Source organism: Cololabis saira, chromosome 23 (genome assembly GCF_033807715.1).
Source record: "Cololabis saira isolate AMF1-May2022 chromosome 23, fColSai1.1, whole genome shotgun sequence".
Classification (NCBI taxonomy): Eukaryota; Metazoa; Chordata; class Actinopteri; order Beloniformes; family Belonidae; genus Cololabis; species Cololabis saira.
The window spans coordinates 10,527,447-10,548,650 of NC_084609.1; the positions used below are offsets into that span (position 1 = coordinate 10,527,447).

The following is a 21,204-nucleotide window of genomic DNA, read 5'->3' on the forward strand; positions in this document are numbered from 1 at the left end:
TTTTGACTAAAAATTAGACATTTTAACTAGAAATAAGACAAATATTCTTGTTAAGATTTTGAGTTTTTGCAGTGTATAATAACTAGTGAAATCGATCATGTTGTTCTGATTTGCATTATTAGTTATTCTATATGTATTGAGTAATAGAATAATCAATACAAATAGACACAGAGTAATTCCATAAATGTATTTAAAAAACAAACATTTACATTTTCTCTTGAAGCCAAGCTGTGGCGGCTGCTATACCTTGCCATACCCAATTGACGCCCCTGTATAATGCACTTACCAGTCGCCTCCATGTGGGCTAAAGATGTCCCAACATGAAACAAAAACGCAGGAATACCCTGATGTTACCTTTGACAAAACCGTCTAGTCTGTACAAAAGACACTCAGCTTCCTCACATAGGAAGAACAGATGTAACCAGAGCTTTAAAAGGGTTAAGGTAAACACACAATACTCATTTGAGTATTCTAAAAAGGCGTTCAAAGATAATAATGAGCAAAACTGTAATCACAAAAAAGGGCAAAGTTGAGGAACACACACCTGAGTATTTTATATTTGAGATGCACCAGAAGGAAACTGATTGGACCACTAGGACGTGTCCGGATGTTGGTGGTGCGGGTCAACTCTGCCTATAATCTGAATGACAGATGCTTAACTGCTCCTCTGGCGCGGATACTTGTCCGTCAGTCAGCTGGACGACATGCATCCATGAGTTTTGAGAAACACGCTCCAAACATCCAGACGAGTTGGGTCCAAAAGCATTTAAATGGACTGAGGACTGGAACAGGGTCAGATGACTCTTAGTCCGTCCGTCTGTACTATTTAATAAGTCATAGTGGTAGTTAACGGCATCATTTCCCCCCATCATGAAGCACAGGGGAGGATGGGTTCTGGGTGTGTTTGCTGCAGCAAAGTTGTTGATCTTGAACTAACATGAGCATCACTTCATCTTGCAGTGTCGCTGTTTAGCTCCAGGAGCATTTTTCACTGGTCCTAAACCTGCCAGGCAGCGGCACCGGGACCCCAAGAGCCCCTCCGAGCCGTGCAGGAGCTCACAGGTGCCATCAGTCATGTCCCGGTCTCAGTCGCCCGAACCAGGCGGTGAACTAATGCACAGCTGCTCCGGGAGCGTCTTCCAGCAACTTGGGGGGAGAGACTGCAGAGAAAACTCACTCGCAGGGAGGTCAGAGTTCAGAGAGCTGCCATCAGAGCCAGAAAGTGTAGTTTTGAACTTTTAAAAGTCCGTCTGACATCACCGGGGTTGAGGGTTCATCACATTTCCTGACCCCGCTGAAAACTGGAACATTTTCTGTAACTATTCATACTTTTGAATCTCACTTACATGATAGTAAAAACTACGGAAGAGTATTAGGGCCATGCAGGAGAAAAAATATTTTGAGAGGGGAAGATTTTTTTTTATTGTGCACTTTGAGAAAAAAGTCGAAATGTCGAGAAAAAAGTCGAAATGTCGAGATTAATGTTGAAATACAATTTCGAGAAAAAAGTCGAAATGTTGAGAAAAAAGTCAAAATTTTGTGATTAAAGTTGAAATTTCGACTTTATTCAGGAAATTTTGACTTTTTTCTCGAAATTGTACTTCAACATTAATCTCGACATTTTGACTTTTTTCTCAACATTTCAACTTTATTCACAAAATTTTGACTTTTTTCTCGACATTTCGACTTTTTTCTCGAAGTGCATAATGAAAAAAAAAAATCTTCCTCCTCTAAAATATTATTTTTATTTTTCTCCTGCCTGGCCCTAATACTCTTCCGTAAAAAACAGTTATAAAGAAGATTTAAGAGTTGAATAATTAGAATTAGGAGTCAAAGTAAATACTCTGATAATCAATGACTCTTCATCCTCACATCCACCGCTGTTTATCTCGTAAACTATGAATATCCAGCAGCCTGCTTTGATAGTAAACAACACATCTAAATCTGTCAGCTTGTTCTGAATCATTCATCAGTTGGCCGACAGAAGCTTCTGATGACTCAATCTGGCAAATCATTATTTGCAGTCCGAATATGGATTTTCCTTCTCACATTTATTTATGGAGCATCTCACAAGATGAAGGGAAACGGCAAGTGCAACCCCGGTCCCAGAAAGTTGAGACATGATGTAAAACGTAAACAAAAATAGACTGCAGTGATTTACAAATATAAGGCCATGTATTATTAACGACAGAACCAGAATGTGATAAGTTTGACCGTTTCATGACAAATATGAACTCATTTTTGAATTTGACGGCAATAACTGCACACAAAAAGTTGGCAAGTGGGCTCCAAAAAGGCCAGAAAAGCAGGCGGTACTAGAAAGTAACCCTTGGAGAGGCAATTTGAAACTAATTTGGTTAATTGGCAATAAGTCCGGGACATGACTCGATGTAAAAAGAGCAACTAATGAAGGCAGAGTCTTTGAAAGTAAAGAGGGGCAGAGATTCGCTATTCTGCAAAACACTGCGCCTAAAAACTTAAATAACGTTCCTCGGTGTAAAATCACTGGGACTTTTCAGTGTTTGATCATTTATAGTAATTAACAGTTTTATATAGAACAGCAAAAGATGAAGAAACTGGAGGAATCTCTGTATGCAGGGACACAGCAGTGACCGGCATCATTTAAGGAGGAAAACTTCGTGAACATGATCCAGTAGTGCTGCCGTCCTCTCGGTACCAAAACATTATTTTAAAATGGATTGGGGCGAAGCAGAAAACGGATCCATGCAAACCTTTTACTTGTGGAAACCAGAGAAGAAAGGAGATCATCCGGATCTCTGCTAGGGCCGAGTTCAGACGGCTGCAGCTTTGACGGGGTGGGGATGTATTCGGGGGTATGGGATGGGCAGCGAACACATCTGGGGCCGGATTCACAAAACATTCTTAAGAACAAAAATCTTCTTAAGTGTCATTTCTTTCTTAAGTTCATTCTTAAGAAGAAAAAAGAGTTATATTCCCCAAAAAAGTATTTTCTCAACTTTCTTCTTAAGAAAAAACTTAAGAATAAATGGTATTCTTGAAATAAAAGTTCTCAAATTTGTTCTTGACTTTTTTCTTAACTTTAAGACAACCTTGACCTGTCTTAAAATTTCTTCTGTGAAAAGGTAAGCCTCTAATATCACCTTTTTCAACACATTTTAGACAAGTTTAGACTAGTAGGTCATAGTTTGAGGATATACTTTGTAATTAATTACACAAAGAGCCTGTTAACTGTTTGTTAGCATGTTAGTTAGCAAGGTAGTTAATTATTATTAATTTTCCCCAATAGTATTTTTTTTCGCACATTAATCTCATCCACCATAACCTTGAAAAGTTCCTGCATCTCTTTTTCTCCTTCTCCATGTTTAGTGAGTGACTGACGGTTAAGACCAAACTACCTATAAATGTTGTTTGTTGGCGCGTGCAATGCAATGACATATTTTAAGAAGTTCTTGAGTAGGAAAAATAAGAAATTGGTAAGAAATGACAGTTCTTAAGACGGTTCTTAAGAAAATATTGAGGAATTGCACTTAAGAACTTTCTTAGGAACTTCTTAATTTTAGATCTTAAGACATTTCTTAAGATCGTTCTTAAGAACATATTGGTGACTTCCCCTGAAGAGGAAACGTTGATGCTGAAAAGATGCAACGTGCTCCCATCCAGGAAATGTCTTTTTTCCAGAGAAGGATTTGCATCTTTCAGCAAGACAATTCCAAACCACATCCATCCCAACAGCACGGCTTCCCCTAGAAACACAGATTTGCAACTCACGGTTTTTATTTCCAAACTTTTCTGGACTGTGGTTGTATTTCCAACGAGGCGTCTGGTGTGTTTAACCGTTTAATCGTGACTCGTGTGCTTCAGCAAAATGAGAAAGACAGAGATAATAACTCACACAGCTGCATGTCCCAAACCAATCGTTCATGTTGTGTCAAGATCTTCTTTTATTTGGACTGCGTTTTAGAATATAATACAGGTAAACAAGGTTTTTGCAAAAGTTAATATATCCATAGAGTTGCATTTCATAAAAATAGTTGCTCCACTTACAGCCTTTGTGACCATCAATAGTACACCAAGTCATATTTATAGAGATATTTGTTCAGGGTCTATACACTGCTATAACACTACACAGTGATACTGAGCTGCTCGGGGGATTGTGGTTCATGTTGTTCAAACACGCACAGTTTGCAAACACGCTGTCAGATGAAACATCCTTTCGCTGTTTTGGATTTCGGAGGCTCAAAGCAGAAAACTCAGACGTGGAAAGTGATGAGTTGTGCAAATGCTCAACAAAAAATGTGCATGTTTTTGTCTCTCGCCCAGCAGTCACATTGTAAAGGAGCAGTCCGCTCAAACTGGACATTTAGATCCAGGGCTTATTTTTCAACGATCTGCAGGCACTTGTTCCTGATTGATGTTTTCTTCTAATGTTTTATTCCACGACACAATAATCTGTGTTGGGTTGTGTTTTGAAGTCAATCTGTTTATTCATTGTGCAAATATTGATCTCAAAGACAAACATCTCCTTCAGCAGAGAAGGAAACTTTGACTTACGACGGGGGAAAATTTATACTCACTTTCACATCTGTAGAGTCGATACAGATGTTGTGATAAGATTTGTATTCCCAGTCTAAACCCTCCCAGAGCTGGTAAATAACATCTTAGCAACAGTCATTATGCGGTTCAGGCCTGTTGAGGTTTGAATTCATGCTGTGAGACCGGTTTGTAACCATTTCTCCACCAAACTAACGCTGAGCAAGACGGGGAGTTTAAAAATGGATTCCTGTTTGTTTATCGTCTCCGGTGTGAACGAGAGCAAGAGCAGGAACTGCGACAACCGAGTCCTGCTTTAATCAGGAAACTGCGACTCGGAGGTGTAAAACGCTGCAAAGCCACAACAATATTTCACAAAAACACTCCAACAAGCATGACACGGCAGCCTTGGCCGCAGAGCGGAACAGATTTGACACCCACATGCTCACGTATGAGCTTTTCAGAAGAGACAGGAGCTTTTCAAAATGCCGTTTTCATTTTTTTTATGTTGTTGTTCCTTTTCTATGCGATTGTGCCGTCTCTGTGGATATTACTGTGGAAATCTGTCTTCTGAAACGAGATTTTGGTGTTTTGTAAAAGATTAAGCTTTCCGCTTTGAAGGACTTTGCTGCATTTTTGGCTTTGTTTCAATATTTTGTGAACTATTGTTGCATAATCCGTTTTTTTCTGACGTACTTGTACTTGCTTTTATGTCGTGTTTCACACTTTAGGGCCACAGTGGATGCGGGATCCTCGTCCGTCTGTCTGTCTTCACACCTTCAACAAGCCTGAAACCTTCAAGTCAAACGTGAAACACTTAAGTTTTGCATCTGGAAATGCGATAAAGCAGGAATGGAGGGGGCTTTTCTGCAGCTCAGCCCACATGCAGGCGCTGGTGTCGCGAACGTGGCGGCCCTCGTTCGGTTCTGATCTGGTCCTTTTGTCACTCCTACTCTCTCCCTCTCTCTCTCTTTCCCTCTTTCCCTCTCTCTCTGTAACCTTTCTTGTCTACTCTCCACTGTGCACCTGCGTGTCCAAGCAAACAGCATGGCTGAACAAACGGTCAGTTGTTAACTGAGTACACAAAAACAGACGAGAGTGCGGACTTCAAAGACAAAAAAACAACAAAAAACAACTAAACAAAACCCCCAAAAACCCCATGTGAGCTTTGGCACGGATATGCATATGTCTTCACGTCACAAAGTGCAGACAGAATAACCTACAGCGGATCAAACTCAGCGGCCGACAGCAGCGCGGCACATCCAGGACCTCAGTCTCCCTGACGACGATACAAAACCAGGACATTCACTCATTCAGGTTACACACTGTAAGAAGATGGAGATTTAAAGAAAGGAGACAGTGTTCAGGTTTTACAAATTGGGATTTGGTGCGAAGCTCTCTGCCGTGTGCTGACACCATGGAGTGATTCTCCATGGAAACTACGAGCCTCATTAAGAACTCAGCGCTGAAAGGCATCATGACCTCAAATGAACCGTTAGCAAAACAAATATCCCGTCTAACAGACTAACATGTCATACATAATCTCGTGAAATAAATTATATATTTCACCAATCCCACACTTAAAAATAGATCTTCTTCTTCATAACATCTGTGAAGTTGGTGTTATACAGCAGCTTATTTTGGATCAGCTGGAGTATTTTGCAGTCGAACCTTTGACATAAAAGCCAGACCAGTCAGTCTAAGGCACTCTGCCCCTCCGTCACCGTCATGCAGGCGTCTTCTCTCCGTCGCGTGTCGCTTTGTTTTTTATCTCTAGCACAGGGAATGAGGAAATGGATCGATGAGACGCTCCTACCGAATGCAAACAGACTCGATCGCAGCCCGAAACACAGGACTGCAATGACGGGGGTTGGAGACGGAGAGCCGACAGTCCCGCTCCGTCTCGCTCTCCTCCGCTTGGTTTGTTTTTTTTCATGGACTATAATTTCATCAGCTCAACTATAAAGTTCTTCACTATGAAGATGATTTTATTTACAAAGTGTTCCCATATATTCATATTCATTATAATATATCTGTGTCTGCACTCGCCTGGTCGAGTCTCCCAGGCAGATTCGAGCCCACACAGTCTCCGTTAAGGCAAAAAGCTCTGCTGATTAGTGGATTTTGTTGTCCGCTGTCACTTTTTGATCCATTCACGCTCATCAAAAAACAGGCAAACCATCTTTTGAACATTCCACTTCATAAAATAGACTCAAATGTGCATTGTTCATATAAAAGAAAAAAGGAAAACAACAAAGAATCCGATGGTAGCCTGGTTCCCGTCGAGCTGTGCTTGGGGAGAGTCTCCAGAGCTCGAACGGTTCTCCTCTGCGCTACACAAAGATTATCCTTGCTGCTTCTTTGTAAAGTGGATGAGTTTTCCAGTTCTTAAGGTGGTGGGTGTCATTTTTCTTCATCATAATAATTTAAGATACTGTATTATAAATAAAACTTTAAAAACACATGGTCCAGATCAGCCCGCCCCGCATGGTTTTGACTCTGCTGTTTCTTAGAGGACAGGGTTGAGGTGGGTGGGGGTTCAGGAGCACAGGAAGGGGTGAGGATGGTAGTTTCATCGCCGGAGCTCTGGTGTTATCTGCTGAGCGTGGACGCGCCGGTGCGCAGCATGCTGGGCAGCTTGTCGGACCCGGGGATCTTCCAGGGCCCGGGAGAGACGGTGGCCTTCCGGCCCGCCGCGGCGCCGCTGCTAGCGCTGCTGGCGCTCCTGCCGGGTGGGCCGGGCCGGCTCTCTCCCGGGCCTCCGTCCGGCTCCCTGAGCCCGGGCTTGCTCCAGCGCTCGGCCTCGTCCCTGCTGTTCCCGTTGCTGTGCGGCAGCTTCAGGCTGCAATCTCTGCTGTCCCTAGTTTCCCTTTCCGCCGACCTTCCCCTCGTGCTCCTGGAGGGTCTGGGCTCCCCGCCCGGCCCCTCCGGGCCTCCTTCTCCCTCAGTAGTGGGCTGTCTCCTGTGCCCCTTCGGGGTGGACCTGCCACCCTCCCTCTTGGCTCTGCTGCTCCCACTGCCGCCGCCACCGCTCGCCGCCCTCCTCCCCTGGCTGATGGGATCTCTGCTCAGCAGCTCGGCCTTCTGGGGGCTCCTGGGACGCTCCGTCCTGCCGTCTCGTGCCGCCGCGTCCCGGCCGACGTCCTGAGGTGGCAGGTGAGGAGGGTCTGGGGCCGGGAGCAGGTGGGATGGAGGCGATGGCATGGAAAAAGTGTCGATGGTGGGGGCTGCTTCTGTCAGGCTTGGGGAGGCTGAAGGGCGAGCATCCCACGGGGCAGCGTTGTCTGGAACACACAGGAACACAGTCAGCGCCGCAGGGCCGGGGCTCGGCTACAGCAGTGGTTCCCAACCTGAGATCTCTGGGGGGGCGAAACTTTGTAAAAATTATATTTGCGAATGAGTCATTCATAAGACTTTGTTAGGAATAATTTATGAATGTCTTGAATATTTTTTTGTGTTTTTTATACACTGGTGACAAACACAGGAAAGGATTTCATTCCTTGTTATTATATCATTACTCAACATTTAATCTACTCCAACAGGTTGTTAAAGGAAAACTGTTAAAAATTTTGGTCTCATATTAAAAGAGACATTTTTCACAAATATTTGTATGTCCTTTTATGTTCTTTTGTGCGTATTTTATACATTGGTGACATTGGAGAAAAACAAAGTCATATGTATACAGAGTAGGGCTGTGCGATTAATCAATTTTAAATCTAAATCGGATTTATTAATCAAGACGATGTTAAAAAAAGGAAAATCGGAAAATCCGATTTTCCTTTTTTGCAGCTGGCTGCATTACAGACAGAGCTCGTCTAGTCATCTTTGTTTGGTCAAGAAAATTGTAAATGTTGTCACTTTACTAAACTCAAGGAGGATTTACAGTATCTTTCAATTGCACTTCATTCCCAATAGGGAAATTTGTTTGCTATTTTTCTTTAAAAATAAAGATAAAATATTTGAAACTATTTATTCCATTGTCTTTTGTAGTTTTACCAAAAAAATCGAAATCGAAAATCGGGTTTTCAGAGAAAAAAATTGGGATTTTATTTTTGTCCAAAATCACCCAGCCCTAATACAGAGTAAACCAAAGAGAAATGTATAAAAAAAAACATAATTAATGTTCATTTTTTCAATTAAAGACTATTTTGGTGCTAGTACGTACGGGTCGGGGGGCCCGGCTGGTCTTAGACACAAGTAGGGGGGGAACAAGGAAAAAAGGTTGGGAACCACTGGTCTACAGCACCACTGCAGAATCACGCTTTAAAAAATCACACACTAATAACCACCACAGCAATCCTTCCTACTCTACGAGCTGAGAGCATCGGAGTCAATATCAGATCAGGATTGGGACTTTGGAATGCATCACGGAGCGACTCTACTTTTAGACATCTGCCTGCCTCCCGACGCTCTCTTTAAAGCTGGGGACCATCTACAACCCTGGCGGGAAATCGAAAGGCCGTTTAATGAAATGTCCAGCAGGGTGGTGCTTCAGCAAAAAATGAATACCTCCAAGACCGAGTACACTACCCCCCCCCCCCCCCCCCCCCCCCACACCAGGCACCGTCCTCCGCTACTCCCACAGACTGTTAGCGCCGGTTCTGCACCGATGAGCCTCAGTCCCTCGGCCATCAGTCACTCTCAGCGGTAGAGGCAGATGGGGGGGGGGGCACTCGTGCCATGAGGCCAAATTATGAGAAGAGTCACGCAGCAGCAGAAAGAGACTGAACTAGGAGGAGGGAGGATAACTTCAGGGTGTTTTAGTGCTTTTAAAAATCTATGATTATCCCATGCTGTGCTAATTCCTGGTATCAGTTCAGCTAAAGCTCTGGCTTTAACGTTAGCTTTAATTAGCTTTCACATTCTTGATTACAGCTTGGAAATGTATGATCTACACAAGAGAAGCAAAATGTTCATTAAACTGCTAAAGATCTGCTTCAGAACTGCAAATACGGCCCGACGTCGGTGCTGTTTACTCGCCTCTCGTACAGTTCCGTGTTACTGAGGAGAAAAGTACACGGGGATGTTTACAGGGTTTTAGCAGGAAAAGCCAGGTTTTAACTTGTAACCTTGGTGTCTGGCTGAGCCGCCACCCCTACTGGATTTTATCTGTCTTATTTTAACGTTTATTGTTTTTATTGATGATGATTTTTTTACTGTGAAGCACTTTGCTTGGCCAGAGGCTTTTATATGTGCCGTATAAATGAAGCTGACATTGACTTTAACTGGGATGCGCTGCGGATGTCGTGTTCTGAGTATCTTTATATTAAAGGTCTTCCCGACTTCAAACTGAAGAAAGAGGGTCTTGTTTTTAGAAGGTAGGTGATATTACAATGGTGCCAATAGTTTGAGATCAATATGAAGCGAAGCTGACTATAATTAAACATCTTTTTTAAGACCAACAATTGATGTTATAATGACCATGATTTTTTATTTTATTATTTTTTCATTGTCTTTTTTTCTTCTGTGCATGATGCTTTTCTTTCTTTTTTAGCTACTTTTATTATGGTGATTGTTTTTGTTTTTTTTCATTGACTTTTTTTCCTTCTCTACTGTGCTTGATGCCTTTCGTTTTAGCTACTTTTATTATTGATTCACATGTCTTTTAATTACTTTTATATTGACATACTTTTATATGTCAAGAAGAAGGGTATACACTGTATATATGTATTATTCTTATTATTATTATTGTTATTGCTACTATTATTCTTTTATATATCGGATACTCTTATATTGCAAGAAGAGGCCGGACTAAATAAGCATTTGCTTCTTCCTGTCCCTTCTTGAACAAAACTGGTTGTGCTTTATTATTATTGTTGATGTATGTGTCTTAAATTGTTTTGTTCAAGATGAATAAAGATCAAATCAAATCAAATCAAAGAGTATGCATTTAAACATATTTTGGGACGAGCTGAAATGCAAACGACGTGATTACAGGACTGAAAGTTGATGCATTTTGCATTTATAACACGTCCAAGTATGCGAGGAGTTTCATTTCCCGCTTCATGAGCTTAAACAGCGCCCACACATTGTTTGCATTTTGACATGTCCAATTTAAAAAAACATTGTCTTTAAAACTAATAATAACCCTGCACTTAACCGCAACGTTACAGGCCGAGTCCTCACGCCTGACTGGTTTATACGCAGTGTACTTTATTATGGGATACCTTTCTGGATCCTGTAGCAGGGTCATTTTAATGAACAGTTTGCAGCCGGGAACCTCTGCTCCTAATTGGCTTTGTGAATAAAGTCTGAAGACTTTGACACTGAGCACCCCAAGCGCTCAGCGTATTTGTTAATGCGAAGCCCTCGATAACTCAAACAAGGCGTCACACAGATGAGCCCACAATAAGTGCACGGGTCCACGAAGCTAGAATTTAATATCAACACTGCACAGTTTACATTCTTAATTTTCTCTGCTTCATTTTGCATTTAACAACTCGTAAAAGCTGACTTTCCTGGAAGGCCAATGCTTTAAATAGACGAATTAAATCACCACACTCGATTTGCATTAAACTTCCAGTCTGCAAAAGACGAACCTGCAGCTGATGAGTGATGAAATGCAGAATCCAACCAACACAGAGATTAACATGTGGGTTAAAATCCTGCTGCAACTTCAGGCCGAAGGAGAAAGGGACATAAACAAGATCTCTAACAATGTGTTACGAGCCCTGACCGCACCACGGCTCCTCCTCGGCATATTTCAGCTGTTTAACAACCTACGCTTTTGATACGAAGATTAAACTCTGGGGCGAAAGGAGCCGGGCCACGATGCCTCTTTATGTGTTTAGGTCTCCCTGAGGAAGTCAGTGGTTATCTCTCAAGTAGAACAAAAAGTGAGCATTGCGCTGATGAAGAGGCCTCGGGAGTGAGCGATGCATTTTTATCGCCAGCCATGACACAAATAAACGCCTCCTTCCAGGCTCAATTTGCGCTCCGTGGAGATTTTACTGTGTAAATAATCTCCTGCAATTTTAAAATTTCCCGTCTGCCTGAATATTCCCGTTGCTGTATTTTTGGACCTGCAGGTAGCTATTGGAGGTTGATTCATAGTTCAGTCAGACGGTGAGTTATGCTCACTAATTTTATCATCTCCTGCTGCTTTATTGATTATTATACTGAGAAGAGGCCGATATCTTCAGCAGTTTTGGATGCTCAAGGTTTGAAAGTAAAAGCACGAGTTGTTTTGGAGCGGTATCTTGAATTAGGCGGTTACAAAACAACAACATATAAAAAGCACAGCACACACAGCCAGGGTTAAGTGAAGAGAAAAACATTGGCGTGGTAACAAACCGTGTCTTTAGAGTGGCCCATTAGGAGGAAATAGGGGGAGCCATGCTTGTCACTTTTCATGCACATGGAGAGACTGGAAGATACCATTCCTATAGAAGGGGAAGTAACAACCTAGACCAATCAATTAGTGACAGATCACTGAAATGGACAGAAGATAAACTAGTGTTAGTCAAGAAGAGACAAACAATTAGTTTCTTTGATCATAGCTGAGAGAAATACAGAGTTCAAAGAATTCAAGAGTATGAAGAGTCTAAAAGGTAACATGAATACAAGAGCATGCCAGATTATTAATTTTTTAAACAAGAGTTGAAGTGATACTACTAATGCAGGTAAGAGAATACAGTTTAAGCGTTAAGAGAGAAATGATCCTGAAGAGGTGGAGACCAGCTGCAGAGCGGGACGTGCGGATGCTCACCGTACTCTGGGACCTGCCCTGTACCCCTCTTTAGGAGGAGACGCACGCGTCTGCCTCCAGACTTGATGAGTTCGATGGCCCTTGCGTGGGTCATGTCCCGAGTGCTCTCTCCATTGATCTCAATGATTTGGTCCCCGACCTGGAACACGACGAACGGGGAGGGAAAAAAGCAAAAGATGTTGTAGCAAATCGATGGGAAGAGAAAACGGCATTTAAGGTGTCGCTCAGACACAATCTGGAATCGTTCTGGCGGACAGATCATTTGCCCTGCCACTGTTCGATGGCTTCTATGTTTTTAAAGTTTAAGCTCAGTTTGACACGTCCAACTGTCCCCTGGTGAAGTTGCAAGTGTTGGAGTTATTGATTTCTAGAGTTTGAATAAAACTATTTGACAAGTCCCTGTATTGGACTGAAGCTAACTGAATAGATCAGGGGTCAGCAACCAAAAATGTTGAAGGAGCCATATTGGACCAAAAGCACAAAAAACAAATATATCTGGAGCTGCAAAAAAATGAAAAGTCTTGTATCAGCCTTAGAATGAAGGCAACACATGCTGCATGTTTCTATATTAGCTATAACTGGGGGGAGATTATATTTTTTCATTATGCACTTCGAGAAAAAAGTCGAAATGTCGAGAAAAAAGTCGAAATTTTGAGAAAAAAGTCGAAACTTCGAGAAAAAAGTCAAAATATCAACATTAATGTTGAAGTAAAATCTTGAGAAAAAAGTCGAGAAAAAAGTCGAAATGTTGAGAAAAAAGTTGAAATTTTGAGAAAAAAGTCGAAATGTCGGGAAAAAAGTCGAAATGTTGAGAAAAAAGTTGAAATTTCGAGAAAAAAAGTCAAAATGTCATGATTAATGTTGAAATAAAATCTTGAGAAAAAAGTCGAGAAAAAAGTCGAAATTTCGAGAAAAAAGTCAAAATGTTGAGATTAAAAAGGAAAGGAAAAAGGAAGAAAAAAAGAGAAAAACAGACGAAATAAAGGAAAAAAAGAAGAAAAAAAGAAAAAAGAAAAAAAGAAGAAAAAAAGAAAAAAGAAAAAAAAGAGGAAAAAAAGGAAAAAAAGAGAAAAAAGGAAAAAAAAAAAAAAAAGGTCAAACATTTTTGAAAAAGCTCCAGGAGCCACTAGGGCGGCACTAAAGAGCCGCATGCGGCTCTAGAGCCGCGGGTTGCTGACCCCTGGAATAGATCAAGGTGCCATCTGACAAAAAGCATACTGAATAAACTTAATAGGACCTAACTTCCAACATCCTTGTGAAGTCCAGAGACTTGGACAGTTAAAAGTGAATGTAAATATTAATCGACTATCTTTACTGATCGTGACCAATCCCTGACAGACGTGACTTAAACCAAGCACACCCCTTAGCCCTTCAACAGATCTGATTAATGGGGAGGATTCATGGGGAACCGGACGAAACGTGCCGCCCAATTACACTAACAAATGGAAACGTCCTCCAGTAATGGTCAAGGCAATTTAGGAGTCAGGAGCGGACTGGAGTTGAGAGAGTGGGAGTCATTAGGTGTCATTACATCGGTGTGAAGAACTGAAGAGATTGGGGAGGGGTGAAAGGCAAGACAATTTGCTCATTAATCCTGACCTCCAAACAGCAGAGGAGAGCGATCTCCATTTTCGTCTTCAATAAAAGGAGAAATAAAGTTGAATGGGCAGCAGGCGAGTGCTGGGCTCAGAGAGCGTGAGCTGGAAATGAAGCAGGAGTTGTCCCTGTTTAACTGTGTACCGCCACACCAGTCAGGTTTATTGAAGGGTTAAAAATCTGGGGACACAATTACTTCACACAACTTTTCTCAAATGCTTTTATTGGCACTTGAATCCTACAACGCCCGTTTTAATTTCTTACCAGGCTACTGTGATAAAAATTGAACTTCTGGTCTTTTTAAAGCTGTTACAACGTCTCTTTTAAGGGGGAAAAGACTTAAAATGTCAGGGACTACAGGGACTTACAATGCAAGAGGCTTTTTAGGTTTCTGCACCTTAGTATGCGCTAAAGCACGACTCAAATCTGAAGTGACAGCTGTGTCACCAATGCTTTTTCTCACATTTACTAAAATCAAATGCAGATTGACCATCTGCACCACTTTTTATGAAATATTCACTATTATCCATTCATAAACGCAATGTTTTTCACTCATGCTTGTCGGTGCATACGTTTATCAATAGAAAACAAGATCTTCCTGTCACTTTCCAGCAGTTTTTTACTTTTTCATCTGATTTTAATTCATATCCAACCAGACACAGTGGCATGAATCTTCATTTACCCTTCTGTCAAACATCTGGTCATCAATATTACATTTAGATCCAAAACTCTGGAATGACTTGAATGTGTTGCTGAAGTCAACATTATCTTTTACCTCCTTCAGAAAGTTATCAAAAAAACATCTTATTCTGTCCTTCAATGTCTTTAACTTTAATGTAATCCAGACCTTGTATGCATGTTCTCTTTTACATTTATATTCATAATTCTTTTTAATTTGTTGTGCATTGTCCTTGTTACTTCATCACAGTTGTTGATGGGAGCTGAACTCTGTACAAGCCCTTCGGCCTTCGTTCCCTCCATGCATTGTTTTAAAAAAAAATTGTGCTCAATAAATAAATGAAAATGAAATAAATCGAAACATCTTGGACTCAGCAGGATGGATCGGGGATCAAAGGGTTTTTCAGAAATCTGTCCAATCTGATCTTAATTCATCTACTGTACAGTCTGGTTCTTTATCTGCAACAAATTAGACCTTAATAATCCATGATAAAATATTGATTTTAGATGTATTCTGTGTGTCTTATGTGAACAATTTTGAATTTGGTGCCATCACAGGTGGATTTTTCCCTCTGTGTCTTTAATCTAAAGATCACACAGTGTTTTGGATCCAAGGAGATCCGGGACCGGCCACCTTCTGGCCTGCAGGTCTGGCTGCAGACTCCCAGCAGACTGGTCTTTGGTATTATTTTGCTGAAATAAGTAAGTCCCTCCCAAAGGGAAAACTTACCCAGGTCCCTGAATGACAAGCGCAATAAATGACCGTCTCAAATGACCCCTTTCTGTGTGTGAACATTAGCTGAAATTACAGGAAGCCACACATTTATTCATAATTTCTTTCATTTAAGCTGCGCTGCAGTCTGCCGTGACACCAGCTACCTGCCATCACTTAAGCTGCTCAGCACTTTCACTTAACTTAACTTCTGATCTGTGACTGAAGACCAAACAGAGCATAAATCCTTCTCATTGCAGAGATAATAGCACTTTTTGTGCCGTTAATTGTTCGAACAGACTGACTGGTGCGTCGGCATGTTTCACCCGCGCTTACAATGCAGAAACGGTGCATTCCTTTGTGTTTTAATTTCCCCGTTTTAATATAACATGCACTTCCAGCAGTCACAGCGTTCAGTGACAGCTTGTGTTGCGTCTGAGTCGTGCCCGAGGGTCCTCCCCCCCCGTCTCCCACCTGATCTGGGCCCACTGGACTAGCTCGACTACACCGACCAGGAGGGAGAGAGATTCCTCCCTCAGGAGCCTTTTACACGCGTTATCTCTGATAGGTTCATTACAGATAAGGAATGTACAGGACTCTGGGGCTACGAGCGCCGCACAAAAACATTGTACAACATGAAAGAGAGGAAGAAGAAGAAGAAGAAAGCGGAGGGTGTGGAGGGATGGACAAACACAGACGAGCTGCTGTGCGAGTTGTAATTTATTTTTGTAGCAGCGAATGACAGCAAATTGCTCGCAGCAACCACGGACGCTGGACAAGCGGAGTTATGTGTTTGTTATGAGAGCTTTACAAACCTAGAAAACATGCATGCTGCTCTGCTTTTTTCAGGCACTTTAGCTGGAAGGGAACAGCTGTGCAAACACTTAAGCATAATTCAAGCTGGCCATGTCTATCTCCATCTGTTGTTTAAGTACATGCAAGAGAGAAATAAGTTTCAGGAACATGGGAGGAGACTTCTGGAAAGCTTTCGACAACAAAAGGACACAAGCATCTCTGAAGTTATTACTTAGAGATGAGAAAAGTTGCTGTTGCAGCTTTGATAACATCAGACAATTACAGCGAGCGACCGGCGTGTAATCCAGGACGACAGAAAGCAACTTAACCTCTGAAGAGGGTGGAAGCAGATGTGGTGAAGGGGGAAGACGGCGTCCAACTCACCCTCATCCTCCCGTTGCGGATTGCTGGTCCGTCCTCGGCCAGACGCAGGACGAACAGGTCCATCTTGTACTCCCGCCCTCCGCGGATGCTGAAGCCGAAGCCCTTCACGCTTTTCTCCAGCTCCACTGTGAAGAAGTCGAAGTCCTGCGAAAGCTGAAGCGAGGAAAGATCGGACCCCGTTAGGTTCGGCGGTCCGGGAGGAGAAAACATTGTGAAAGCAACGATTTCTAAAAAAAGATCTAGGATGTGAACATGAGCGCTGCACAACATCAGTTTAATAAAGAACGTATGGCTTATATGGCTTACGCAAAAAAACTCTCTAATGAAATGATTAAATAGTTAAAAGTAAGAATACAAATGCACAAAATAAGAATATTATGCAAATGTTTTTCACAAGTAAACAAATTTGCAATTATTTGATATGAAGATTTATAGCACTAATGTTTTAAACCTGGATACTCTTATAGTTAGGCTCTTTGCAGTTATACAGTATTTTATTGGTATAAATGCAGTAAAATAAGACGATGAGGAGATGCAACAACACAAGAAATTTCCATCCATCATCTACACCCTCTTATTCCCCCCGGGGTCACGGGGTCTGCTGAAGGCTTTTCTTGCTGTTTAGGCAAAAGTTAACAGGTACAAAAATATCAGAGAAATATTTGAGGTTATTCATTAACAGCATCTCTAATAACCTTAAAATGACCTTGTTCAGTTAATATCTTAACCCTTGTGCTGTCTTTGGGTCAAGGAAGGAGGAGGAGAAGAAGGGAGGAAAGAAGGAAGGAAGGAAGAATGAAAAGAAGGAAAAAAAGAAGGAAGGAAGGGAGAATGAAAAGAAGGAAAGAAAGAAGGAAGGAAGGGAGAAAAGAAGGATGGAAGGCAGGGAGAAAATAAGGAAGGATAGGAGAAAAGGAAGGAAGAAAAGAAGGAAGGAAGGGAGAAAATGAAGGAAGAAAAGAAGGAAGGAAGGAAGGAAGGAAGGAAGGGAGACAACAAGGAAAGAAGGAAGGAAGGAAGGGAGAAAATAAGGAAGGGAGGAAGGGAGAAAACAAGGAAGGATGGGAGAAAAGGAAGGAAGAAAAGAAGGAAGGAAGGAAGGAAGGAAGGGAGGGAGGGAGAAAATAAGGAAGGGAGGATGGGAGAAAAGGAAGGGAGAAAAGAAGGAAGGGAGGAAGGTAAAAAACAAGGAAAGAAGGAAGGAAGGAAGGGAGAAAAGAGGAAGGGAAGAAGGAAGGAGAGAGCAGGAAAAAAGAAGGAAGGAAGGAAGGAAGGAAGGGAATAAAGGAAGGAAGGAAGGTAAGAAGGAAGGAGAGAGCAGGAGGAAAAAGGAAGGAGAGAGCAGGAGGAAAGAAGGACAGGAGAATTAGGTGATTTTGACCCAAAGACAGCACAAGGGTTAATCACAGGTATCAACAGCCGAAAACTCCCCCAAAAGAAGGAGTCTGAACACTTGTTTTCGTGCCATTGAAGCCAAGACACAATACTCTATTTTCTTTCTTTCTACATTCGCAATCATGTCTCATCTAATAGTTTCAGGACATACGAGGAAATATTATCAATCTAGGAGTGTGTCGGCCCAATTATCACTCCTCTGCTCTCTCTGTTTGCAGCAACTCTTCAGGGATTGTGCTTGTGAGGTGTGAATTACTCCGCTCTGCAGCCACTGGACTGTCTCTAACGGTACCTGCAGGTTTGAGCCGCTGGTGTCGTGAGCGCTGCCGGAGACTGAACCAAAGCAGAACAACCGAAGGCCTTAAAACCAGCCATGCCAAAAAGGGTGGTAAAAGGCTTTAAAGAGCTGAGTAATGAATAAATAACCACATATGGACATCACGAAGAGCGCAGCCTGTCTTATTACTTTTAGTAGCTGGAGTCATTCTTAAGATGAAAATATTGTCGCAGCTCTAAGAGATCTTTGTCTCTTTACTCTTTAACATCAGCATGTCGGATCAGACCCCCTTTAAGTGCGTCCGTGGAAGCTATTTTCAGCTATTTCATTTCACTTCTTACCTAGGGTTGCCACCTTTCAGAAATAGAAATAAGGGACGCCCCGATTTCAGCAGCGCAGACGCCAAAAAAAGGGACATCCCCAAAACTTCTAAACTGCATAGAAATATATATATTTTATGCGAAACAAAACAAAATGCTTTGATTTAAAGTTTTAAAGTGCTTTAATAGCATTGAACTTGCATGACTGTACAGACAGCCAACCGTACTAGCAAGCCCCCAATCAATACAACTGAAAAGGTGAAACTAATATATTACATAGTCTCATTACATGCAAAGCAATATACCGTATTTTCTGGACTATAAGCCGCTACTTTTTTCATAGGTTTTGAACCATGCGGCTTATACAAAGGTGCGGCTATTCTGTGGATTTTTCTTCCACCGTTAGGGGGAGTGCTAACCGGAATTAGAATCAAAACTAAGACAAAATAAATGCAAGGAAGAATACGCTACTTCTTCTTTAGCAGATAGAAGTAGGTAGAAGCAGATTTCAAACAGATAAAAAAATACCGGTTATTTTCTCTTGTTTTTTTTTGTTTTTCTTTGTTCTGTCCTGTTTTAATCAGCAAAGTTGCTGCTGTGTTAAAAGACACTGTTAGGAAAGGATCTATTTAGGTACAAACATGTACATCATTTACAGTTCAAAATCCTTCTGTACATGTAGTAAATATCTAATCTAACAACATAAATATCTGCGGCTTGCATATCTTTTTTTTTTTTTTAAATAGAGCGGATGCGGCTTATATACAAGTGCGGCTTATAGTCCAGAAAATACGGTATGTTAAACCTTTATTTGTTATAATTTTGATGATTGAGTTTATTGATTTCATAAAATATTCTAATTTTTTGAGATTTTTTATTTGGGGTTTTCATAAACTGTGAGACATAATCACCAAAACTACTAAATATCTCACTTTGAATCTAGCAGGAAATAAAACATTTGTTTCACCTTAAGTTGAATTTACTACGAATAAAGTTTTGCAATATATTCAAATTGTCCGACCTTCACCTGTATATTATTACATTAATAAATAAGAGCATAATATGTGTCCGTATTGGTTCAATACGGAACGCAACTTTTAATTCCCAATTACGGAACAATTCCGTATTTCAAGGGACGGGTGGCAACCCTATTCTCACCTGAACCGGTGGCAGCCGGTAGTCCGGCAGGGCGAACTGCCGGGCGTCGCTGGCCAGCTGCCGGTAGTCCAGCAGCGGCGGGTGTCTGTAGTCTAGCGTGGGGGGCTGTCGGTAGTCGGCCACCGGAGGGTGCCGGTAGTCCACGGGCGGCTGCCGGTAGTCGGTGAACGGCGGCTGTCGGATGTCCGGCTTGACGTCTTGCCTCGCCTTCACCTCGGACCTGTAACTAACATACGAACCAGACTGAAGGGCGACATCGTCACCTCGGGACGGGTAACGAACATCGTGCGGTGGGTAAAATACTTCAGGGTCACAGAGACGGCTTGTTTGAGCTTCCACCGACAACCAGAGGTGGACAGAGTACTCGACCCCAGTACTTGAGTAAGAGTACAAATACTACTGGTCAAAATTTACTCCGTTACAAGTAGAAGTAGCTCAGTCAAAATATTACTCGAGTAAGAGTAGAAAAGTACTTGCTTTTAAAGGTACTTAAAAGTAAATGCTTTTAAATTTACTTTAAGTAAAAGTAAGAGTAAGAGTAAATTTCTTATTTCCCACATCAGTAAATTACTATATTTTTTCTAAATTAATTTAAGGATCTTTTAACTCTTGTTTCTGAGAATTAACTCTTTGAAACCAGCTGCACTGATGTGCTGCTTTTAGAACCACAATGTTATATAAAACCTGCAGAAACACCACAAACAAATCAAATGAATGGCATCATAAGAGGACAGCAGATGATGCAGTTTATTAACAATCATGAACTGAAACCAAATGAACCTGCACCATCCAACTAAGTCTGGATCCCCCTCAAAGACCAGTGCTTTACAAAAAACTACATCTCTGCTTTCAATAACTCAATGTTGAAGTCACTTAACTTTACAGGAAGGACATGTACCAGTACAATATAGCAATATAGAGCATAACAAACTGTCTCCCCATTCAGAGGCTTGGCGTATTTCCGCTTTACGTACATCCCAGTGGAGAGCGTGCACTGTGATAGGTCTCCTCCTTTGACAAAAACAGCTTGTGTCCAATAGGATTTTAGGGAAGAAGAAAAAAGAGCAGACCTGAAAGTAACGAGTACTTTTCAGCCTTCCTAGAAATTTACTCAAGTAAAAGTAAAAATATTTGTCTTGGAAATGTATTCAAGTAAGAGTAATAAGTACCAAAGAAATCTAATACTCAAGTAAAGTACAAATCCTCTGGATATGTACTTAAGTACAGTACTCAAGTAAATTTACTCCGTTACTGTCCACCACTGCCGACAACCAATGCACATAACTCCAGTGGGCCAAATTAAACTGTTTATCTCCGCACATCCCATTAAAAGTTGATAACAACAACGCTCGTCTCCGCTGAGAGCAAAGATTGTGAAGAGCAAATGGAGGAGCACCGGTACTGTAGATTTTGGACCCTGTAGTTCTTTGTTAAATATTCAACAGATCTTTATAAAGAAGCAATACTTGTGAATAATTTAGCAAGCCCATAAGAGTTAAGTGATGTTATACAACAAACTGGGGAGAAATAAACTCAGAGAGGAGATGGGGGGGGGGGGGGGGGGGAATGTCAGAAAAAAGAAGAGAAAAAGGTTACAGAAGTGAAATAAAGTTCAATGAGAGGGAGGAATGTGTCTCTGCCCCAGTTGGACTCCCGGAGGAGCAGTTTT

General features: G+C 41.6%; 1 protein-coding gene across 8 annotated transcripts in view; it reads right to left on the reverse strand.

The window, feature by feature from the left end:
* Positions 1–3,905: 3,905 nt before the first annotated feature.
* Positions 3,906–21,204, reverse strand: part of magi2a (membrane associated guanylate kinase, WW and PDZ domain containing 2a) — a 369,187-nt gene continuing 351,888 nt past the window's right edge. For 5 of the 8 annotated variants that reach the window (XM_061715305.1, XM_061715303.1, XM_061715307.1 and 2 more), the window contains 4 exons: positions 19,536–19,761; positions 16,386–16,538; positions 12,221–12,359; positions 3,906–7,796 (listed from right to left, as the gene is read on the reverse strand). In XM_061715305.1, the coding sequence (XP_061571289.1) occupies positions 7,105–7,796; positions 12,221–12,359; positions 16,386–16,538; positions 19,536–19,761 (1,210 nt within the window). In that variant the 3' untranslated portion in view covers positions 3,906–7,104. Of the gene's footprint in view, positions 7,797–11,805; positions 11,917–12,220; positions 12,360–16,385; positions 16,539–19,535; positions 19,762–21,204 lie in introns of all 8 variants that reach the window. The other 3 variants (XM_061715308.1, XM_061715309.1, XM_061715304.1) reach the window with 3 other exon arrangements.